At 40.9% G+C, this 24745-nt stretch overlaps 1 protein-coding gene and 2 long non-coding RNA genes across 3 annotated transcripts in view; 2 read left to right on the top strand and 1 right to left on the bottom strand.

The window, feature by feature from the left end:
- Positions 1-3218: 3218 nt before the first annotated feature.
- Positions 3219-24745, bottom strand: part of LOC101163483 (neurexophilin-4) — a 48957-nt gene continuing 27430 nt past the window's right edge. The window contains exon 2 of the mRNA XM_011474898.4: positions 3219-4589. Coding sequence (XP_011473200.1) covers positions 3783-4589 — 807 coding nt within the window. The 3' untranslated portion in view covers positions 3219-3782. The remainder of the gene's footprint in view (positions 4590-24745) is intronic.
- LOC144992298 (uncharacterized) lies at positions 10626-12165 on the top strand. The gene is made up of 3 exons (XR_013656168.1): positions 10626-10836; positions 11456-11592; positions 12001-12165. It is a non-coding gene; the product is annotated as an uncharacterized LOC144992298 (long non-coding RNA).
- On the top strand, positions 16955-17403 carry LOC144992299 (uncharacterized). Its single transcript, XR_013656169.1, has 2 exons — positions 16955-17079; positions 17168-17403. It is a non-coding gene; the product is annotated as an uncharacterized LOC144992299 (long non-coding RNA).

Below are 24745 nucleotides of genomic sequence, written 5' to 3'. Positions count from 1 at the left end.
TATTTAGAAACCAGGCTTGCACTAATTTCATACAATTCACAAAAGACAAAGGAAATAATTTAGAAAAATGTTTTGTAAATACTTGTCAATTGATCTTGTTATTTATAATATATATATTGCTGAACAGTGTTGTAGTTGTTAGCATGTGCTCTCAGTAAACAGGTTCTTGTTCCATTCCAATCTCAGCTGGGTCTTTTCATGTGAGCTTTGCATGTTCTAACTGTGCATGCATGGGGTTTCTTTAGGCACTCTGGCTGTGTCCCACAGACCAAAAACAGGCTTCATAAGTTGATTTGCTACTCCACATTGTCCTTGAAGTCGGGGTGGACCCATAATGGACTTGTGAACTGTTCGGGTATAGCCTGCAAATGCCTGTAGTAGCTGGGATAGGCTTCAGCATCCTCAGTGAGCCTGCACCGTTGGAATGAAAGATGCATGGATGGAATGCTAATAATAAAAAAAGACTGCCCATTCAGAGGCTGAATCAGGAAGCATGCAATACCTGAAACACATGCTTTTTTTTGCATTTTCTGGCACCTTGTCACTTTACAGCGTGGGATAAGTCACTTTACTGTATGTTGAAGGGCAGCATGTGGACAATTTTAACAATCTGTCAATTTTATATTTACTCCTGCGGGTTGTACAGCAACCATCTGGTTCCTGCATATGTAGGCTTATTTATTAAATTAACCTATTGTAATTTATTATCTATTCTATTTATGCTGTATTTTATTTTGCTTTTTACATTAATTTTTATGTTTAGATAGCACAGCTTTGTTGGCAATTTTAAACTTATATTATTCTTCCGCTCCTCGTCTCTCCTTCATATCTATTGTTTAAAAACCCTCCCCTACAATTTTACAAGTATTTTACAATACGTCATATTATATGTTTATGTATGTGACAAATAATATTTTAATGTGAGATAGATACAAATTCCCTTTGATACAACAGGCCCGAGGATTGATATGATCCAGGCATCTATATGTAAAGGGTTTCGGAAATAATGTTGACATCAAAACAAAACAAAAAGTCAGAATTAATCTAAGTTAATATTTGTGAGGGGAAAAAAACACATTCTAAGTACTTTTCAATTTAAAATAACTTTTTTTTTAGTCCCACTTTCATTTTTTGATCATCTTTAAGTGTGTTCAAGTGTCTGGTTTATTCTTTGTATCTCATCAGCTTGATTGGTTGTACTTTGTTAATGTTTAAAAATAATGTCATGTATATATTTTTTCAAACAGTCTGAAACAAGACCAAAACCAAACAAAAGATGCCTAAAGAAATGAAACATCAAAGATGGATGGATATCCTCCAACACTAAAAACTTGAAGTGGTTCCAAGTAACTTTGCATTAAATCTGAAGGATTACAGTTTTAACCCTTGAGATTTGTGTTAAGTATTATAAGTTAGTGTTTGTGCATGATCAGAAGAATGAGCATTCATACCTGGCTGCAAAATGTTTTTCCTTCCAAACTGAGGTTGTGTGAAACTGAAGGTCTCAGCATGCTCACAGTTCTTTTATGAGCCTGGCCTCTGGTCTTGGCCTGTCAAACTGCTGGCATATTCTTAGACTTTTCATAGTGGAAGATGAGCAGTGAAACCTTTTTTTTCTTTCTAAGTGCCAGTCAAATCTGTGTCACCTTTTCAGGAAATATTGACCCAACAGCTGCAGGTGTCATGGTAGAATTGTTAGATGAAATGTTGCCTTTCAGAAATCTAGAAACACCGACCATACATTTTTTTCTCAGTAGTTTAGAAAAACAGATGAATTTACCTTTGGTTATTAGGGACTTTGTCTGTGGTGGTTTCTTATTTTGAGGAGCAGTTACTACATTTTAAATCACTAAAGTGACTAAATTAAAAACTGTAACAAAAAACAAAATTTTTAGCTTTAAGTAATAGTAAAAAAATTAAATTAAAGGGGGAGGAAACTGTTTGTTTTCTAATAATCCAGATAAAGTATCCTTGAACATAGAAGCCAGTCAGATTATTTCAGACAAATTTTGCATTTTGTAGTACAAGTACAAGCCACATTGGGGGATCCACCTAATGTGGCTTGTACCTTAGGATCCCCTCTTTCAAAAATCACATTAGCCACGAGAAAATTCCAAAATGGCGGCCATTTGTTAAAATGGTGGCCATACACTCAGCTGTCACAAAAATTTTCAACAAGTCTCAACAATGTGGTCTGTTAACGCACAAAATGCTGTAGTAGCTTCTACGCCACAGCTAAAAGCTTTTTTCCAACACCACTTTTGTGTTTGCTCCTCATTCACAACAATTTAAGTAAGAAATACTCAGAAGTTCGATTTTAAGCCTAATTTCTCGTGCTGGTTTGCGGCGCCTTCCATCCGTGAAACCCGAGTTCGACTCCGGGCTGCTCCCTGTTCCCTTCTCTACCTCTGTGCCGGTTCCAAGCCCGGTTTGAGAAGGTTGCGTCAGGAAGGGCATCCGGCGTAAAACATTGCCAAATCTACCATGCGACTTGTTCGCTGTGGCGACCCCTGATGGGAGAAGCCGAAAGTGGAAGGAAAGGTTCTTTATGTAGGTCATCGAACATGAGAAAAAAAGTGCCACAATAACTTGTTTAAAACATCAAAAACGTGATTTTCATCTGAGTGGGTCTTTAACAACAGACTCCACTGAAATAGAAATGATATAGTGATATCAATCGAGAGTCTAACTCAAGGCGTTCAAGTGGGAAGGTTTGCTAAGAGAAAACTGCACTTGGGTTCTGCATTGAGATCTTAAATGTTGTGCAGGCTTGAGTGGCAGATTTTTTGTCAATGACATGTTCTAGACAGAATTTCAAATTCTGAGCATAAAAATAAAAAAATAAAATCTGATCATACACACTTAATTTAGTCAGCAAATTGGTTTCTAAAGCATTAAAACCCTTTATTTTTTAACTTTCGGCCAGTGCATTAGTAATTATTCTACTATTGGATTATGTAAAAAGTATTTCCCTTAAAAATGAGCGACACTATCATTTCTTTGTTTTTTACTGTAGGTTTTCTTATTAACTTTCAATCAGTATCAAGCTCTCCCTTAATGTGTTTTCCTAAAATATTATAACACATCTTCTCAGAACATTTGAATATGAATTTCCACCCAGAGGAAAATGTTGCTTAATTTAAATCTTTAAAGAGTTGGATGACATGCTGCAACAATGCTCCGAGCTCTGAAAGAAATCATTCACCCAATGAAAGACAGACGGTTAAAGAGATTTTAATGTGCTTGTTCATACAGGATCTTGTACGCATATCCATAACATTTCTTAAACAAATAACCCTCTTGTATCCATGGCTTGAAATGTAGCGCTGAGAAGATGATTAACAGTCAGTCTGTCTGCCACACAGCAATGGCAAAGAACAGCTGCCTCAGAGACTCATTCTGCACTTGAAAGGGAATAGTACCAACTTTGCTGGTTTTTAACTGAATTGTCCAACTGAAGAAAGTAATAACACAGAGAAACATATATCTAAAAACAATAAGTCTGCTGAGGTTGATTACATTATTTACAATAAACAAAACATAAAAACAGCACTTAACAAACACAAAGTTGGAAAAAACGGGGAAATCGGCCATATCGTAATGATCCGTGGTTCTGGTTATACATGAATAAATCCACGATTCACAGCAGTTCAGAGGCAGAAAAAACTGTCCCCTGCTTTTTCATAATAACCAATATTAGTACCATTTTCCATCATTATACTCTTTATAATTGTCATTAACATAGTCTCTTTTGTTTCTTGGTTTTCTTGAGTCTCATGTATTTATCCAAAGTAAGGGCGCTCATTTTGGAAGTTGTAGTCCGGACAAACTTTTTGCACCAGCTTGTAATCAATGCTTAAGAAAGAAATAAAGATGCAGATCACCTTGAAAGGTTTGGCACAGAGCCAGGCAGCTTGGGACTGGGTGTGCTCTGTGAAGCAGGTCTGAGATGGATCATACAGGCAAGGTCTGGACTTCTTGGACTTATCAGTTTTTTCATACTCCACCCTGCAATTTAGGGTCTTTCCCTCTTTGGGGTCAATGGTAGACTGCTTTGTGTCATGGATCTGAATGTCCTGCTGGGTGTGGGGATTCGGTTGTGGCTGTTGCAGAACCTCGAACTCCACGACTTTGGTCGGTGGTACAATGCTGACTGACACATTCCCCAGACTGGTTGAGTTGTGGCGGAAGTGCACAGTGAAAGTCCCGTTGATGTGGTCCACGATTTTCCCTGTCACCAGCAAGCTAAACTTTGCGGTCTTTACAGTGAAGTAGAAGTCTCCCCAGCCAAAGATCTTCTTCGTCTTCATGTTTGTCTTTAGCAAAGGCTTGCGCTTGGAGCGATATCCTGTCTGATCCAGAAACAGGGAGTGATTCCGGCCTGAGTCGTAGGGGTTGTAGAAACTGTAGGTAGGTGGTTTGGACTTCATTGGCGTCTGGTCGATCGATGTGGAGAAGATGCGAGTTTGGTACGGAGGCTTAGCAACTCCTCCTACTGTGCCACTACCCACGCCATATGGAAGAGTCTTCATGGCTGAGCCCACTTGGCCCAAATTTGAGAAGTCAACTTGCTTCTCCAGACCTTGGACCTAGAGAGTATAAAAAACAAACAGAAAGATATTATGAGAAATTGGCCAAAGTTTTAAAAATATGTTAAAAAGATCAAATAAAAAACAAAATTTATATAGCAAAACCAGAGAGTGATGTTGTTATAAGAGATGGATGTTAGGGAGGATGAGTCAGCAGATAATCAGAATGAACAGCAATTGTTGGCTGATGAGGGCTGTACTTCAGTGATCCTACATTTTTTACACAAAACAACATTTTAAACTTCAATATGAAAATCAGTGAAATGTTTGCAGCAAAATAGGTCTAATTAGGTAGAAAAGCCCATTTACTAGATGGCCAGTGTTTAAAAGAAAAAAAAAACTGAAATGGTGTATGCTTAATTGTACTTTTCTACCATAATAATAATCATCTTTAAGGCCCTCGGTGGTTTACAGTCACATAGACACAAAATGTTTTTAAAAAATCAATCCCATCAACTTTCCATGGGAAAGTCTTTATGTGGTTTGCTCCTGGAGTGTAAGAGTGGGAAAACTAAAGGTCAAAAGTGAAGTAAGAAGCCAAAGCAGAAATTGACAGAAAATTGCCTTAATTAGAATATTTACATCTTTGTCATTAAAAAAGGGGATACAATGCATAAAATAACAAATATAACCAATAACAATCGTATTATTAACATTAATAAATCAGGAATTATGCCGACATGCATATGTCTCTAACTACCATAGCAATACATGAATAATTTAAAGAATAACGTTTTCTTTTAAATCAAACCATCTTTCATTTTTTTTCCCAGAAAGATCTTGACCATTGCTATCACAACAGTCTCAAAAACAATTATCCTGTAATAAGTTCTGCTGGAGAGATGATGATAATTGTATTCTTGTTTTGCCAATCCTGCAGTTGTGGTTTAAATGAGACGAAACAGTAGATCAATCAAAAAAAATATCATTGGGATTTGGCAAAAAAAAAGAAAAGAAAATCAGTGTAGGAAATTTGGCAAATCCTCTTGACTTTACAAAATAAGAATTAAAAATGTTTTATCCTTCAAACTATTAATTCTTTATTCTACTGCATTTTGCACACAAATTTTCTCTGTCCCCCCATCCTACCCCAATAAGTTTATATCCTGAAGCATACTTGTCGTTAGATGTTGGTGTGTCTCGTCGCACAAACTCAAGACAAAATGTCTATTTTTGTCAACACACTTTCATTTTGTTGCCAGAGTATATTCGAAGAGCAAGACAAAACAACGGGAAGCGTGAGGTAATGGATGACAGTCTTTGTTTGCAGAGACAGCTCCTTGCCTTTAATCCACAGTCAGGGTGGTTATTCACATAGTTGATTGACTGCAAATTATGGTCTGCCCTCTTTCATGTCTCAAACACATCATTGCCACTTCCATCTATATGTACACATATCCACACACACACACAGACACGCACACGCACGTGCACACACCCACAAGAGCGCACACACATACAAAGATAAACAAACACAAGCACATGAGAACTTCTGAACACACATCTACTTGAAACTGGCGTAAAGAGCGACAAATTGTTGTTGTTTACCTTTTGGCTTATTTTTTTTTTTTAACGGGATCCCCCTTCTGAGACAACTCTGTATTTTATCTGAGCTGGATCTGCCCAAGGACCCACGCTGGATGAAGCTCATTGTACCCCATGTGCCTGTCCTACACTTAACCAACTGAGCAAACCAGTTAGCTTTGACATTTTGCACCAAGCCCCTTCCAGCTCTAGGTGGGGGCCATGGGCTAGTAAACAGCAGCAACTAACAAAGAAGAAGAATCCCCTCCCTGCTTGTCCATTGTGAACACCATGGGCTAAATGCGCATTCAAGAACACGCATCAAATGCCCAGTGTGTATGTAGCTTTAGAGTTACAGCTTATGTAACAAGGAGACTATTAGACACTCTGTTAGACTTAAATTTCCGCTTGTGGGGTTGATAAACTTGAATTGAATTGAATTTAATTGAATTTAATTGAATTGTATTGGATATTTTACCATTAAGATAGATCTGTGGTTATGATGCCAAAAATTGGACCCCCAGATACTGATGAATTTACCAGAGGAAGTCCTAACAAAGAAGCAAATACGAGCAGGTAGACACACATGAACGCAAACAGCATTTAACGTTAACTCCAGAAAAAACAGAAATCACGCAGTGACAGTTTCAATTTCCCACCATTCCTATATAGAACCATAAAATTGCCAGGTCTGTGGCACAGTGAGACTCAACATTTATTAAATGTGAAACCAAAGAACAAACAAATACATGATTTACTGAAATAATGTCAGTAGTCAACTTTATGCAAAAACATTATTTAACTAATTTAATTTATTTGATTAATTTTATCTGTTTTTACCTGTTTTAGTGTTTTGTTGACACGCTTTCACAACTGATTTCTAACTAAAGTGATTGAGGGAAAGTAGGCAAAACTTTATTGACTACTGCAGAAATGAACTAGTCAAAAGATGGAAGTGATAGATCACGTCTCCAGTGGATTTTAACTCAGGCCCAAGCAGAGGTCTTGCAATTTTAAGCAGGTGAGTGTCTGATTTGAACAGACTGTGGTTTTGACAGGTAAGAAAAGGCTTCAGTTGATAGCAGACAAACATCAAGATACACTGAGCAACAAACATTGTGCTCTGTGCATGCAGTATGGGGACTTCCTGTGAATGTGCTGTCAGCAGTGCTGTCAGCTCGCTCCATGTGTTGCCATCTGTCATGCTAATACTCTGCTGGTGCAGTCCAAATAATTTCTCTTGTGTATAGTACAAGGCTCAGACTAGCATGATCATCACAATACTTAAACATCTTTAGGATCAGCATCACAACAGGAACCTCAACCCAAACTTCAGGGTCAGCTGCACAGAGTTAAAAAGGTTCTGGAGTCTGAGGTAAAATTGAGTCAGACTAAAGGAGGATGGAGTGGACCTATTCACAGCCTGAAACTTGAACATTGATTGAGGGGGAAAAGATGAGCATGGAGGAACAGCCTCTTCATCTGTGGCACGAAAGTAATAAAATGCCTGGAAAAACCAATAAGCAGATGGACTTTCCATTAGCATAAATATATCATTTTTTGTGCTTGACAGTAAATCCATATAAAGGGTGAAGGTATGTTAGAAGAAATATCTGATATTTTCTCTTGACATTAAATCTATAGGCTATGGACTTTTTGAAACAACCAGCGTTTGTTATAAGGTCATTTCAGGCTGCAGCATTTTTGCAAAAGAGTGATGATTTGAAAAATAAAGCAGTTTATTCATTTTCAGGAGCTATTCATTTGAGATACAATAGATGTGAGGTAACTACAGCGTAAGCTAGAGGGGTAATGTCATGTGATGAAGAGGTGGTAAAGCTAGGCAGGTTTACCTCAACAGAACATATTTCACCAATAGACGGGTTCAGTTGGTAAATGTCGGCAAGCATTCACTAGGCAACTCAGTGCACTTAGGCATGTAGACATGGTCAAGAAGATCCACTGCAGTTTAAATGGATCATCAGAATGGGGAAGAAAGGTGAGTGAAGTGACTTTGAACGTGACATGGTTGATGCTAGACCAGCGGGTTTAAGGATTTCAGAAACTGCTGATCTAATGGCATTTTACCACGCAACCATCTCTGGCGTTTACAAAGAATCGTCGGAAAAGATTAGATGTCCAGTGAGCGTCAGTTCTGTGGCTGGAAATGCCTTATTGAAGCCAGAGGTCAGAGGAGAATGGCCAGACTGGTTTCAAGCTGATGAAAAGGCAACAGTAACTCAAATAACCACTGGTAACAACAGAGGTCTGCAGAGGAGCATCTCTGAAGGCACAACATATCCAACCTCGAAGCAGATGGGCTACAGCACCAGGCGACCACTCCAGGTGTCATACCTATCAGCTAAGAACAGGAAACTGAGGCTAAAATTCACACAGGCTCATCAAAATTGGTCAACAGAGGATTGAAAAAACATTGCCTGGTCTGATGAGTCTCCATTTCTGCTGCAAAATTCGGATGGTAGGGTCAGAATTTGGCCTTAACAACATAAAAGCATTGATCCATCGTGCTTTGTATCAAAGGTTCAGGCTGGTGGTGGTGGTGGGATAATGGTGTGGGGGATATTTTCTTGGCACACTTAGGGCCCTTCTAGTACCAGTTGATCATGGTTCCAATTCCACAGCCTACCCTGACTATTGCAGCTGACCATGTCCATACCTTTATGACCACAGTGTACCATATTCTGATTATCTAAACTCAATAGAGCACTTTTGGGATGTGGTGGGATGGGAGATTAGCATTATGGATGTGCAGCCGACAAGTAAGCAGCAACCGTCACGCTATCATGTCAATATGGTCCAAACTCTCTGGGGAAGGTTTCCAGTACCTTGTTGAATCTATGCCACCAAGGATCAAGGTGGTTCTGAAGGCAAAAGGGGTCCAACCCAGCACCAGCAAGGGGTACAAAATCAAAAGTCAGCAAACTACATTAAATGCATAATAGGCAGTTATGAGTAGTTCATTAGTTTTGTACAGTAAGACGTTACTTTTTCCCCCAGATCAAATTACTATAGAATCTTTTGAAATATTTTACTCAGCAAACAGTCAGACATATGTGTTACAAAAAAATAGTCACCTGGTGTTTGATGAGATGCATTGTTTAAAGCAACTAGATCATGAGGGCTTGGTTAATAAGAAAAATATCTTGTATTTTTTTCTGCTCAATGTGTCACCTTTGAGCTTTCTTTTTGTAATTGAGTCCAGTTTTTCTAAAATGCATCGTATACCAAAACACGTTTTGTAAGTTCTGTTGTTGCTTTGATAAAAATGTATATTTCAAAATAGAGATGCCTACTTTTAAACCACAATATAAAGGAATCCATTATATGTTGAAGTTTGAGAGTAACAACACTAAAATTAGATCCAACAATGGTCACATGACCCTGGAATAAACAGGCATCCTGTCCAGGGTGTACCCCACCTTCACTCAGCATTGGTTAGAATAGGCTCCAGCAACCATGTGACCCCCAAACAGGAATAACAGGTTTAGAAAATGGATTGATGAATTGATGGAATGGTCACACAGTGCCCTTTTCTCTCTCATGTGTCGTGTACTTGCATTCTATTATGTCCCAAGCAACATTTTTGCTTTTCGGACTTTACACTTTGATAGGAGCATCAATAACGGCATATCTAAGGCAAATTATTCACAAACCGATTCATTTATCTAAGGATACATCAAACTGTATATTAAATTTAAACCGGTGAAGATCTGTAGTTTTAATTAGCATTTTGTTAGACATGTAAACTAAAATTTAAACCCAAACATTTCAGTGTAAACAAAATTCCTTTTTACTATTTTTGAGCATGTTTTTGTGGATTTCAAGAGACAATTTCAAGACAATCCCATATTTGGAAGTCTGATGGCTGATTTCTTTAAAATGTACAGAATGTCAAACAAAGATTATTTATTTATCCTCGTTTCACTGTAACTGACCTTTTATTTTACATCCCCTATTTGGTTTACCATGAGCCTTACCTTCTAGGAACCTAAAGCAGAGTTTTGTTTTCAAATGACTAAATATTTGAACTTTGTAACTTCAAATTCCATTGAGGACCGTAAGCTCTTGAATCGTTTTGGACCTTGTCACAACTGCCCTTATGCGTGGATATGGGATGTGGATATGAGCTGACTGTGGGTGAAAAATGGGCAAATCTGCACAGGTCACGCAGGTCGCTTGCAGGATATATCAAAGTTGTAGACCACTCAGTGAGCTCGTAGAGCACAGGTCTTAAACTCCAGGCCTTGAGGACTAGTGTCCTACACATGGCCGGCCCTCCCTATACGCGAATTACGCAGCCGCGTAGGGCCCACGCCACCACCAGGGCCCCGGAGTGGCGAAAAAAATAAAACAAAGAAAGACCCAAATCTGGCAACCCATTTCATAGAATTTCCGTACCAACGTGTGCAAAAGAAAGTTGCCTGCACTTTTGTGACCCCCCCCTCCAACACACCTGAACCAATCTGGCAACCCAAATAATGACGTTACACCACTCAGCAACGATCGGTCAACATCATTGCATCTGATCCTGGCACAGTGTGCATTTACGAGCGCATTTTATTTCAATAAAGTTGGGAAAAAGAAAAAAAAACGAGCACATTTTGTCATGCTGATCAGAGCGACAACAAGAGAACTTCATGACAAAGATACTTTATCCATCAGGAGCTGAAAAAAGATGAAGAACTTCAACATCAATCACAAGGTAAGTTTGGAGGATGTTGGGGCCGTATTTTTACATTATCCAGCATTAGTGCAGCTGCGCAATTTACGTAAAATACTCAGCGATCCGAGGTGAAGATTACACACAAACGACCCCGTTTGTCGTAAATTTCCAATGGAAAACTCGAAAATAATTCTGATACAAGTTTCTAAGATGAGGTCAGACATGACCTTCCAAAACAGTGGAGAGCAGAGAAAAGTAGATGATGGCTGATAAATGTTTTAACTCACGTTGTCGTATTGTTTCATTGTTTTGCTAACACATTTAGTGCGTTCTGCATTTTCCGGTTTATGTAATTAAAAAAACTGCCGTTTTATATTATTGCAGGTCAGGTAGTCTGACTTTTTCAACATTGAATGTGTCTTAAATCTTGCATTGGCATGAAATATGGAGAATCAAAACTGCCAAATATAAATAGGAAATAAATGTTCTCATTTATAAATGATAAACAAAATAAATGTACTAATTTTAAAATCCTGAACGTACAAAATAATAATAAAGAAGAAGTGTATAAATGCTTATATTTCCATTTATACTCAAATTATTGTTCACATTTATGTTTTATAAATGGGTACATTTATTTCTTATTTGTATTTTGCAGTTTTGGTCCTACATGATGATGATTTTTTGCACAGTTCCGTCTCAGCCGACAGTTTCTTCTGCTCTCAAAAAGTATTGGAGGTGGTGCAGCGTCCACATCCCAAGATGTTCCTGACTTCACTGAGTATGCCATCTAAGGTAATTTTAATAGCATGTAAAGTAATTTAAAAAACAGTGTCTGCATAACCCCTTATGTTCATAAACAGCAGCTGAGGAGTATGGAGTCCCAAGTTGTTTATAATAAAAATGAATAAATATGACTGCATGCAAATATACAATCAAACAATAAATCTGTCATAAATATATAAAAAGACCATGAATTTGTGAAAAACCTGCACACAGATTTTAAATGAGCCACTAAACTATTAGTAGTTTTCTGCTTTAGATAATTTATTAGTTTTATCATTGATTATTGTATAATAATAATTCTTGTTTTTTAGATGCAGAAGAAACTGCTGTCACCACATCTACTGTTGAAAGGGAAACATTTGACTGTTTTACTTTTCACTGTTTGCTTTTGTTGATGTTCTGTATCTTATGTTCCAGAGGCTCCAAGAGAGGCGTGTATGGAAGGGAAGCCTACTGGATCCAAAATTCCACCTACCGGTACCTCAACTCCAGTTGGTCCAGCTGAATGACCAACCACACTTTCTGATCCAGTAAGAATGGATTTAGTGCAAAGAGGTACTTTTCAGACTGATAAAGACTGACTTTCTAAAATCCCCCTCATTGAGCTGTTGTTTTCTTTATGTTGGATTGTTTTATCGTTATCTGATTTGGTATTAAGTTGCTGTTTTTAATAAGTTGGAGTTTTGTGAATGTCATTTGTTGAGTGCCTAATGTTACATAAAAATATATATCTATATATCTATGTACATTTGTCATTCATATTTATTTCTTTGCATTTAAAATTTGTTTGGCACCACTAAATGTGCATCCAACATGCAGGCAATTAACTGTATTCAATTCTTTGGCAGCAACGATAAAACATTCACAAATGTATTAAGAGAGATCTCATTTATATTACAAGAACAGTTGCGTTTTTTTGGTGCTGCTGATCAGTTAGAGGGCCCACAACTTAAATTTCGCTTAGGGCCCCCAGAAGACCAGGGCCGGCCCTGGTCCTACATATTTAACCTGCCGCTGAAGCACCTTATTGGCCATTACACCTGATCCAGGTAATCAGCAGCAGATGAGGCAAGACTTCTTAAAAATTAGGACACCCCTACCGTAGAGGGAAAATGTTCATGTGCACTTTTTTCTGCTACTGGTGAAAGGTCGCAGCAAACACTTAAGCAATTCAATGTAATTCAGTTTTATTTATATAGCCCAATATTACAACATAGTTGTCTCAATAGGCTTCATTCTGGTAATTGTATAAAAATATGAAATCAGGCATAAAATACAATGGGTGTTTCATGCAGTAAGGAGTACGGAGCCAGTGCTCGCATTCTACCAATGATCAGAGTGCAGCATAAGGGCATTGTGTGACAGCATACCCTGTCTGTTTTAAGTTACAGCAACTTACATATCCTTACAAATACTTCATGATACAGCTACGACATGCACTAAAATGCTGCGTTTCATTCTCATGCCATTCCTTGAGGTGGCCATATGAGCCTCAAGGGACAAAATTTCACTCCCCATAAGTCTGGCCGCTCCTCCCTACTACCTTCCACAGGTCCAGACAACCCAAAAACCTGCAGCATACGTACGGGTCAACCCTCCGTAAGGGTGCATGCGACTGAGGCTTAAGGCCTGTTCACACCGGGACGAATTTCGCCCGCGATTTTCGCTGAGGTTTAGTTTAACGCCTCGTGACTAAACAAAGGGCACCAATGTGAGTGTGCACACCGACGCGAAAAAACGCCACGCGTCAAAGCGTCACTTTTTAAAAAACGCCTCGGGTTCGTTTTTTTGGTTCGACGCGTCGCGTCAAAATCTATTTGACCAATGAGAACGGCGCTTTTGCACACGTGTCTGGAGCCTCTGAAGTTACAGTAAAACACAACTTGGGGGCGCTCAAACACAAAACTGCCTTGCTGAGCACACATACCAGCGAAGAAGATAGACGCCAAGTTGCATCTACACAGCCGCGAAGAAATAATGACGGACATTCTAAAATATCCCCGAACCAAGGACCAGTTGGAGCAACTGGTGCTTGAAATATTCATGTTTTCTTTGTATGACTCTGACAAGCGCGTAAATACTTGCTCTCTTCTTCTGAGTGAAAAGCGGCTTTAAGAAGCGTAAAGTTGCGCAGCGCCACCTTGTGTACAGGAGTATTTCTGTTTTACATTAAGCGCCATCTAATGTCAGGGAATGAAATTGCATGTTCGCTCGGCTCATCGTCAGCGAAAATCGCCTGGGTGTGAACACAAAAAACGTGGCGAAAAACGCTGGCGAATAACGCCTGGCGAATATTCGTCCCGGTGTGTACGGGCCTTTAAATCGTGACTTCCATGTATGGAGAAAACGGAAGACATGGTGGGTTATTTTGTGATACAAATCAAAACCTTCCATGGATGGAAGCTTTTACAAGTGTTAACATAGAATCCGTGTAGAACCTCCCTTTGGTTGTATGTTAAAGGAAATAGCAGCAGAAGGTGAAATAAGTGCTGTAGAGGACTTATACATATGTATGATCCAGGCAACTCAATACCAGAAAAATCACAGGAGGAACAATCAGATTACAAAGCTTCAGAGAGAGGGGGATATAGAGAAGAAAATGTTATTAGTGAAGAAGTGAGAGGGAAAGAGAAGAGAGTAAAGACATCTTGTACATTTTCTAGGAAAGAGGAACATGAATCATCTTTTAACTTAATTTGGAGCTTCATATAAGCAAAAAGCACACTTAGTTGCTGCCTGAATGGAAGGCTATAACCAGCCAGGAAGTACATGCAAGAATGAAACGTCGGAATTGCTGAATGAGGAGATTACAAGTGGAGCTAAAATAGAGAGATGTGTCTCTCCACAGATATGGAATGGCTTAATGGGTGTAAAAATACTAATGAATTGGAGAGGGTCAAATGAACTCACCAGGCGGTTCAAACTTGATTGATCATGTAACAATTAAGGTGTTCTTTCCTCGATGAGGCTCTTGGAATTAATTGTTGCATTTCTATTTATGCTTTCTGCCTATAGTTGATCCCAGATCTGCGGTATCCCCCCTTACAATTTTTTTCCAGACATCCACACCTCCTTGATAGCAAAAGCACTCAGATTAAATGAACCTTGTCCACAGGTTCCCAAATCCCCCAGAGGACTCGTACAAAGAAGAGAGATACTTCTGCTTCCCCTTTTTTATCTGAGTTTTATTGGTGACAATCAATTAATTTCTATCCATGCTTTAGGCTGTATTGATCTCCTGTCACACAGAAGAATTAATTGTACACTTCCACTTGGATTTTTTTTTCTAGAGCTTCACTGCACTTTGGAGCAGTCAGAAAACATTTAGGGGGGGTTAGGTGTTGTGAAATCCAAGTAGCATCAATATTAATTTGAAGCTCTTCTCATCTTTAATGCCCTTTAACCACTTCCGAAAAAAGCATCCAAAAAAATAATATTAATAAATCTGTGCTGGAGGTAAAAGAAGCATTTTAAAGTAATGAAAGGCCTCTTATTAAAAGTGACAAGTGTGGAAAATAACTTGCAACTTTCAGCATTTGCTATGCAGTTTTAATGGGATATTTTAGTCTAAGAGATGTCAGGTTGTGCTGAGTTTTAAAAACAGTTTAAATTCTACATTTACATATCAGTTTGGGAAGTCTGTGGTGCCATAGAGGACAGGAATGTGGCTTGGTATGTTCTCCCATTAAACATGGCCTACTGTCTAATTTAAAAGAACAATTGTGGTGGGAAAATATTTGGTTTATCTGTTTCATTTGAATGTGAGGACAAAAAGGGCCTTTGAATTACTGGAGGTCCTCTGTGTGAAAGGAACATTTTGACCAAAATCCTCTCACGTCAGGCTAAGTGGAATTGTTCCAAAGCTAAACAGAGAATAATGAATTCAATACATTTAGAGATTTAAGGTGATATAAAGAGTTTAGTTGACTTGTTGGCATGTTCTTTATGTTTTCTTGATAAATGTTCATATGTTGCACTAATATACTAGATTCCTCCAATGTTTCATGAAGCTCGCTAGATAAGCATCGGTGTGGTACTGAGTCTTTTATTATTGTCTATTCTGTTATTATGATTTTCCTTTCAAGATGAAATTTCTGTTCTTGTTCCCATATTTTGTTAAATACATTTCTCCCAGAAGTGCAACTTAAATATGATTTTTCTTTAATATACCATTTTTGGCTGCTGCACCTTATATTCTGGAGCGACTTAAAGTAAAAAAAAAGGGTTGAATTCTGTTTCAGTAATTGGTTGTTTCACTAATAACTAATTCATCTTTGTCATGTGCTTTATCGATACCTTATGATTTTTAATTCTGTCTGATAAAAACTGGGAACCGGATATTGATAAATCATGTAATAAAATGGCTATAGTATAACGGGGTGGGATTATATAAATTCGCTTCCTTCCACTCCCTTTCAAGCAATATTTATTAATATGTCTAATTATCATACATTTGATTAGTTACTTTATGAATGTACAACTGATGATTATATTGCTTTGGTGTATTATTTCTACTTAATTGCTTGAAATAAACCATTTCAAATCAAATCAAATATCATCAGTAGTCCAGGGCCATTTTTAGCATTTTCTTTCCTACTTCACAATTTGCTCTAATAATTTACCTTTAAAACAGTTTTTGTGGCAATGCTTGATATTTGTCTTTTTAGTACAACCCCAGCTTTTTTTCTTTACTGATGCTTTTTCATCACACCACACAATAATTCCTCAATAAGCCTGAAACGTGCCAAAAAAAATTTTTTAAGTTGTAAATTTAGCCATTTTTTTTACTGCAAAAACCCCAAAAGTTGAGATGGCCATTTTTATGTTTCAAAACAAAGATCAGACAAAAAAAAAATATACATCCAAAAACAAAAAGAAGGTCAAATCAATGTGAGAAATGTATAAAAAAAACAGGTGAACCTCCACTTTATAAAGTGGTCCAAGATTATTTTCCAAGGGTTAATACAATCATGTGTCATGACTCTTTTTATGTTTGTTTTAAACCAACAATTTCAAAGCTACTGTATTTTCTATACAATAGTCTATTTTGGAACTTATGTCATGCACACGTGCAACAAAGTATTAGGCGCATTACCAACTTTAAAATAAAAAAAAACAACATTTATGCTATTAAGGATTTTAAAATAGGTCACCAAAAAGTGTTTTTCAAAGGAAATAGAATAAAGTCTTGTCACCTGAACTTCCCAATCATATCTAATCTTTTTTGGACAGCAGGCCAATCTTCTTAGTTCCAAGACTCTTAACATTTCAGGTCAGTGTTTTTCCATCTGCCTTTTTGTAACCCAGCTACCCTTAGTGCATGTGCAGTCCTCTCATCCGCTCTGCTGTGATATGGTGCCTCTGTCGGACTCCTCCCCCTCTCCTCTCCGCTTGGCTGCTGATTCTCCCCACCTGCGACCACTTACCTCATCATCTCATCCGCCTTCATAAGGAGCCACAGGATCATCAGTCTTCGCCAGTCCGTTGCCCCTGATGGTGCATAGTTGGTCTTCAAGTCAAGCTATTGTCTGTTTCGTTACGTCAAGTCTATGACTAAAAACTGTCTCTCTCTACTCACCTCCAGGAATCCAGTACCACGAGTGGTCGCCAGAATCAGTTTCCAGCCAGTCTCGCCAATCTGTCCTCTCCTGCGGTCCCACCACGAGCCTCTGCCTCTTCTAGTATCCCATCCTTCACCAGCATCTGCCTACGGAGAAATCCACCAGTGACGCCGCTAACTTCTGCCTCTAGTTTGGAACCGACATCCAGTCCTGCTCACGCTCTGTTTCCTGCTCCACGTATTAAACCTCTTACCTGCCACGCTTGCCTCCCGCTGTGTTTCTTCTGGGTTCCAGCATCTGGGTTCGAAAAGTGTTCTGTAGCCATGACAGAACGGACTGGCCATAATCCCGACCCAGCTGACCCAGAAGGACTCAGATTAGCCGTTTCCCAACAAGGCATTATGCTGGGACGTCAAGCGGACGCTCTGTCACAAATGGCTGCTGCCCAGCAGGATCTCTTTCATCGCCTAGATGGTATGACTCAGACCTTACATGAACTAACTAGCCAGTTTTCCCAGGTTTCGCCTGCCACAATCCATACTCCTGTCATCCCAGCTTCTTCTGCTTCCGGATCGCCGTCCGCACCCGAAAACATCCGACTCCAACCGGAACCTTTCTTCGGGGATGTGGAAGCCTGCGGAGGATTTTTGCTGCAGTGCCAGTTAATATGTCAACAAGCTCCCCGATTCTATCAGACCGACCACAGTAAGATCACACTCATCATCAATTCTCTACGAAGTAAAGCTCTCCAGTGGGCCCAAGCCTTTCTCTCTGCCAATCCCATCTCTCACCTGTCTTATGAGCGTTTCCTCGGCCAATTCCGCCTGATATCCGACCAACCTCGTAAACAGGAAGAGGCGACCCGGCGGCTGCTTGCACTCAAACAGCGGAACCGTCCTGTTAGCGATCACGTCATCGATTTCCGCATTCTAGCGGTTGAAGCTGGCTGGCCCGATCTGGCCCTCAAAGGTGTTTTCTACCAGTCCTTGAATGAACAAATTAAAGACAACCTTTGTTCTCAACCGGAAGCATGATCCTTTGAGGAGTTAGTTTCCGCCGCTCTCAGGTCGGCCGTTAGGATACGTGAACGCCAAAAAGAACGAAGTCATCCGCCTCCACGTCTCCCAACTAAGTCAGTCCACGCTCCACCGATCGATCCACGCTCCACCGATCGATCCCGGCCCGTATGCTGAGTGTCCTGTCCCCTCCAAGACTATGGATGAACCCATGCAGATCGGTCACTCAAGGCTGTCAGAAGAGGAGCGGCGCAAAAGACGCGAAGCTGGAGCCTGTTTCTACTGCGAGGCTAAAGGCCATTTAGTCTCAGGGTGCCCAGTACGTTTAAACTCCCAAGCCCCTAGCTAGACGACAGGCCACGAGGGGAGTTATCTGCCACAGATTCTGGTAAAGAATTTTTGTATTTACCTGTCAAGTTATGCCTCGATCTCCAAGTTCATGATCTAAGGGCCCTTGTAGATTCTGGGGCGGAACAGAGCCTTATTGACTTTCATGTAGTTAACCACTTGTCTATCCCCACAGAGCCCCTAGAAACCCCCATTGAAGCTTCTGGCCTCGGAGGACAACACCTGTCTCGTATCACCCACCGTACCAAGCCCATTCTACTCGTCACGTCAGGTAATCATAGGGAATCAGTTCAGTTTTACATCACCCAGTCCGCTCATACTCCCATAGTGTTAGGGTTCTCCTGGCTTAAATTGCACAATCCCCAATTTAACTGGGCTCAAGGATCTGTCACTCAATGGAGTTCGTACTGCCTCGCTAACTGTTTACTGTCCGCGGTTCCCCGTGTGTGCTCCATTGATACCGAGAGTCCCGTCTCGGTAGATCTTGCTTCCATTCCGTCGTGTTATCACGACTCAAAAGCGGTTTTCAGTAAAACTAAGGCTAGCGCCCTTCCCCCGCATAGACCTTACGATTGCGCTATTACCCTCCTTCCTGGTGCTCCTCTACCTAAGGGGCGGCTATTCAACCTGTCGGGCCCCGAAAGAAATGCCATGGAACAGTACATCTAGGAAGCGCTTTCGCTAGGGCACATACGACCCTCCTCCTCCCCTGTGGGGGCTGGATTTTTCTTCGTGGAGAAAAAAGATAAGACACTCAGGCCTTGCATCGATTACCGCGAACTTAATCAGATCACAGTCAAAGATAAATACTCCCTGCCACTAATCACATCCGTTTTTGACTCCGTTCAACAAGCTCGTATCTTCACTAAATTAGACCTCCGCAATGCGTACCATTTGGTTCGCATCAAAGAAGGCGACGAATGGAAGACTGCATTTAAAACCCCCTTAGGCCACTATGAATATTTGGTCATGCCTTTTGGCCTCACCAACGCCCCTGCAGTCTTCCAGAGGTTGGTTAACGACATACTCCGTGATTTCCTTAACCGGTTCGTCTTCGTATACCTAGATGACATTCTCATCTATTCTCATGATCAGGCCCAACATGAACATCACGTACGTATCGTGCTGGAGAGATTATTGGAAAACCAGCTTTATGTAAAATTTGAGAAATGCGAGTTTCATGTTTCAACCGTTCAGTTTCTCGGCTATATCATTGAGGGCGGTTGCATCCGACCTGATCCTGCTAAGTTAGAAGCCGTCACCAACTGGGCTCCTCCAGACACTCGGAAAAAACGTCAACAGTTTCTAGGCTTCGCCAATTTTTACAGGCGCTTTATCCGTAATTACAGCAGCATAGCTTCTCCCCTCACGCGCCTTACTTCTACTTCTCACCCCTTTGTCTGGTCCACTGAAGCCCAACAAGCCTTTGACAAATTGAAAGAACTGTTCGTATCCGCACCCATCCTCATCCAACCTGACCCATCTCGCCAATTCATCGTCGAGGTCGACGCTTCTGATACCGGGGTGGGGGCCGTCCTCTCCCAAAAGGAAGACTCAACGGGCAAAATGAAACCTTGTGCTTTTTTTTCTCGCAAATTATCACCGGCAGAACAGAACTACGATGTCGGCAACCGGGAACTACTTGCCATCAAGCTGGCATTGGAGGAATGGCGTCACTGGTTGGAGGGAGCAGAACAGCCATTCATCGTATGGACCGATCACAAGAACCTGGCCTATCTCTGCTCAGCCAAACGGATCAACTCCAGGCAAGCTCGTTGGTGTCTCTTTTTTGACCGCTTCAATTTTGTAATCACCTACAGACCCGGATCCCGAAATGTCAAGCCTGACGCCCTGTCCCGAAAGTACAGCCCTTCAGAACGCGCCCCAGCCACTATCCTTCCCTCCACCTGCGTCATCGGAGCCCTCACGTGGGACGTCGAAAACAAGGTACTCCAAGCCCTGAGAGACAATAATGACCACCCTCCTGTCCCCAGGGGTACCTTGTTCGTTCCTGCTGATCTCCGGTCCGAGGTCATCACCTGGGGGCATACATCCCGCTTGGCTTGCCATGGGGGAATTCACCGGACTCTTAACCTTATCCGCAAAAGGTTCCATTGGCCTGCCATGGAAAAGGACGTGCGGGAGTATGTAGCAGCCTGCTCCACGTGCGCCCGGTCAAAATCTTCATCCTCTGCTCCGGCAGGTCTGCTTCATCCACTCCCCACTCCCAATCGACCCTGGTCCCATTTTGCCATGGATTTCGTCACCGGTCTCCCCCCGTCACACGGTAACACAACTATCCTCACTGTTGTTGATCGTTTTTCGAAAATGGCTCACTTCATTCCCCTTCCTCAACTCCCCACGGCCACTGAAACTGCTGACCTAATGGTCAACCACGTTTTTCGCCACCATGGCATCCCTATGGACATTGTCTCCGACCGTGGCCCCCAATTCACGTCACAAGTGTGGAAGGCCTTCTGCTCGGCCTTGGGGGCCACGGTCAGTCTCTCGTCCGGCTATCATCCCCAGTCAAATGGCCAAGCGGAGAGAGCGAACCAGGAGCTGGAGGCAGCTCTCCGCTGTCTGGCGGCACAGAATGAAAAGGACTGGTCCACCTTCCTGGTATGGATAGAGTATGCCCATAAGACTCATCCTTCATCTGCCACCGGGATCTCTCCTTTTGAGGCCGCCCTTGGGTACTCACCACCTCTGTTTCCTTCCCAGGAGTTGGATCTGGCAGTGCCTTCCGTCCACCATCACATCCAGCGTTGTCAACGCGTCTGGACTCAGACGAAGGCCGTTCTCCTCCGCACCAAGGAGAGCAACTGCCGGATCGCCAACCGTCGCAGGGTGGTGGGACCCGACTATCAACCTGGTCAGAGGGTTTGGCTCTCCACTCGCAATATACCCATTCAGGCATCCTCCAAGAAACTGGCTCCACGATTCATCCGTCCTTACGTCATTGACAAACTCATCAACCCTACCTGTGTCCGTCTTCGTTTACCCAAAGCCCTGAAGGTCCACCCGTCGTTCCACATCTCTCAGATCAAGCCAGTCCAGGACAGTCCTCTGTGCCCGCCGTCCACTTCCCCACCGCCCGCCCGGGTCATCGACGGCGCTCCGGCCTATGACGTCAGCCGGATTTTGGATGTCCGTCGTAGGGGTCGTGGATTCCAGTTCCTGGTCGACTGGGTGGGCTACGGTCCGGAGGAGCGCTCCTGGATTCCCCGCTCGTTTATTTTGGACCCCTCGCTCGTTGAGGATTTCTTCCGTGCCCACCCTGATCGCCGCCCTTGACCGCCTGGAGGCGGTCGTTGAGGGGGGGGGTACTGATATGGTGCCTCTGTCGGACTCCTCCCCCTCTCCTCTCCGCTTGGCTGCTGATTCTCCCCACCTGCAACCACTTACCTCATCATCTCATCCGCCTTCATAAGGAGCCACAGGATCATCAGTCTTCGCCAGTCCGTTGCCCCTGATGGTGCATAGTTGGTCTTCAAGTCAAGCTATTGTCTGTTTCGTTACGTCAAGTCTATGACTAAAAACTGTCTCTCTCTACTCACCTCCAGGAATCCAGTACCACGAGTGGTCGCCAGAATCAGTTTCCAGCCAGTCTCGCCAATCTGTCCTCTCCTGCGGTCCCACCACGAGCCTCTGCCTCTTCTAGTATCCCATCCTTCACCAGCATCTGCCTACGGAGAAATCCACCAGTGACGCCGCTAACTTCTGCCTCTAGTTTGGAACCGACATCCAGTCCTGCTCACGCTCTGTTTCCTGCTCCACGTATTAAACCTCTTACCTGCCACGCTTGCTTCCCGCTGTGTTTCTTCTGGGTTCCAGCATCTGGGTTCGAAAAGTGTTCTGTAGCCATGACATGCTGCGTCTTATTATTAAGAATCAAAACAGATGTAATACAAATCTCTATATGGAGCATATTATGCATATCATACCACTGCCAGAATATCCAGCCTCAGTAAATAATGTTTGTGCTTTTCTCTGATACTCTGCAGTGAAATCAGAGCTCAGTGCTGTGTTGATCGGATTTTAAATTTAGAAGGAAAACAGCAAAAAGAAAAAATACTGTTTGTGTTTGGTGATCAGAACTATCAATTTGAGACAGCAGCTTGTTTGCAGTCTTGGCCAGAGCTCTTTACTTTTGTGTTTGTCTAATCCTGCATGCCGGCAGTGAAATTACCTTTTTTTAATAATATGCATCTTTGATATATCACAATGTTCTTTCGTCGTTCTGGCTCTGCATTTGTGCAGCAGCACATTTGTGTCCTTTATCTTTTGTTACTTGCCGGGATTCATCTTTTGAAAGCCCATATATCTAAGCATGTTTTATATTTCTCTGATTGGGTTGCGACTTGCATTTCAGAATGGTAAATAGACCTATAGTTTAACAAATGGGGTGAACTAACATAATAACAAAAATCAGATTTGTTTTGTCCAGATATAAAGTCATGAAGTCAAGGTCAGGCAGCGGAAATTCTTTTTCGAAATTTTAGTAAAAAGATAAGAGAAATAAACCAGAAATATCTGAAGAAGATGCATCCATTTCTGTTGCACTGTCTGTGTTCTTTTGGTATTATTCCCAAGATTGATGACATAAAATTAGGGATACAATTGCATTTCAGATAATTATTTTTCATTCAAATCATGGTAAATGAGGAGCAGACAAAAAAACTGAGTTGGAAAAGCTAGTTGCCACCTAAATCTACAACAGTCGGTCACAAGCCTTCTACTCTGCTTCATTCTGATGCATCCACTTGTAGACAACAAGATCCATTAATGTCTTCGTTTTTCAGTTTGTTGCAGTGAAAATGTTAGCTTGGGGTTGTGAGGGGCTGTAAGCTAATAGAAAAGAGTGTAAAAAAATGATGATGGGAAGTCAGGAAACTCTTTCTCGATGGTCCCGCCCACAATTCAGAGGTGAATTTCGATTGAACCACTGCTGCTCTGCAGAAGCTATGTCCCATGTCCTATGACACAGGTTTTTTGATTTTGACTAGAAATGGCATAATAATTATAAAAGACCACTGGAAACTCTTTTACAATAGATCAAACTGGAGTGGAACTTTAACATTTTTGTCCCTTATCGGCTTAAATAAATACAGTATTTAGACGATGACTACAAGTATTGTGAAAGAATATAAACTGAATATCACTGAGTTACAATATATTTGTATAGAAAGCGGTCAGCAGAAACTACAAACTGATTTGGTTTCAACAATCAGCTTTCTTCCCGGAGAATTTCTAAACTAGAAAATTGGGTTTCCTCATCTTTGCGATTCATGACCTTTAAAGGCAACAGAGTTCATGAAAACACTGGGATACAAGAGCTGAACTCAGCGATTTTACACAAAAAAATAAATAAAATAAAATAAAGACTTAAAGTTACTTAAGTTTGTTACTCAATTTTCATAAAAATGATTTTTATCACTTTCAACCCTTTTCACCTATTTATTTTAACAGGAAAAAGTTAGGGATGTTCATTCAGAACACAGCGTTTAATTACAAAAACTGAAATAAAGCCAGAAGGAAAAAAGATAAAGTTAAAGACAGCGGCAACGGGAAGAAGAAAAGGCAGAAAAGTGATTTTGCAGTCCAGTGGTGTTGCTGAATTATCATGAAAATGAAAGCTACTGACTGGGGGAGTATCATGGAGCAAGGAAATGGAGCTGAGACAGATAACACAGCAAGAAAGAAAAATAAAATGAATCAGAGAATGAATGTAGAGAAAGCAGAGGTCTGTAAGACAATATGAGGCGAAAGTGCAAAGAAAGAAAGAAAAGGTAAAAAGACAATATATATACGACACACAGCCAGATTATGTGCGCAATAAGGCAAAAATGAGACTCACTTCAGTCCAAAGAAAATAATCAGAGGTTTCTTTGAGAGAGTAATATCTGTAATATTGTTTCAAGAAGACCAGAACAGTTCTGAAATAATTTTTGCTGCTGAAAATGGATACTTTTTCCATGTGTTAAAAAGAAATCTAATACGTTTTTACGAGATAAAAGATAAATAAGAAAAGAACGACGTGGTACAAGTACTTTAAAGTCAATAAAAAAACAAGCCTGACCAATTTAGGGACATTCTTTGTTCATCAAGGGTAATTTAGGATTGCAAAGCAAGAATGTATAATGATTCAAAACACTTATAAAAAAGTAAAAAAAACAAAAACCTTTTGAATAAATCAATAAAACATTCGGAAGTTACTGTCACCAAGTACTTCAA

The sequence above is a fragment of the Oryzias latipes genome, chromosome 5, assembly GCF_053564925.1.
Source record: "Oryzias latipes strain Hd-rR chromosome 5, Olatipes_Hd-rR_3.1".
Classification (NCBI taxonomy): domain Eukaryota; kingdom Metazoa; phylum Chordata; class Actinopteri; order Beloniformes; family Adrianichthyidae; genus Oryzias; species Oryzias latipes.
Note: the sequence above shows the minus strand (reverse complement) of the source record. Positions and strands in the feature narration are given on the sequence as shown.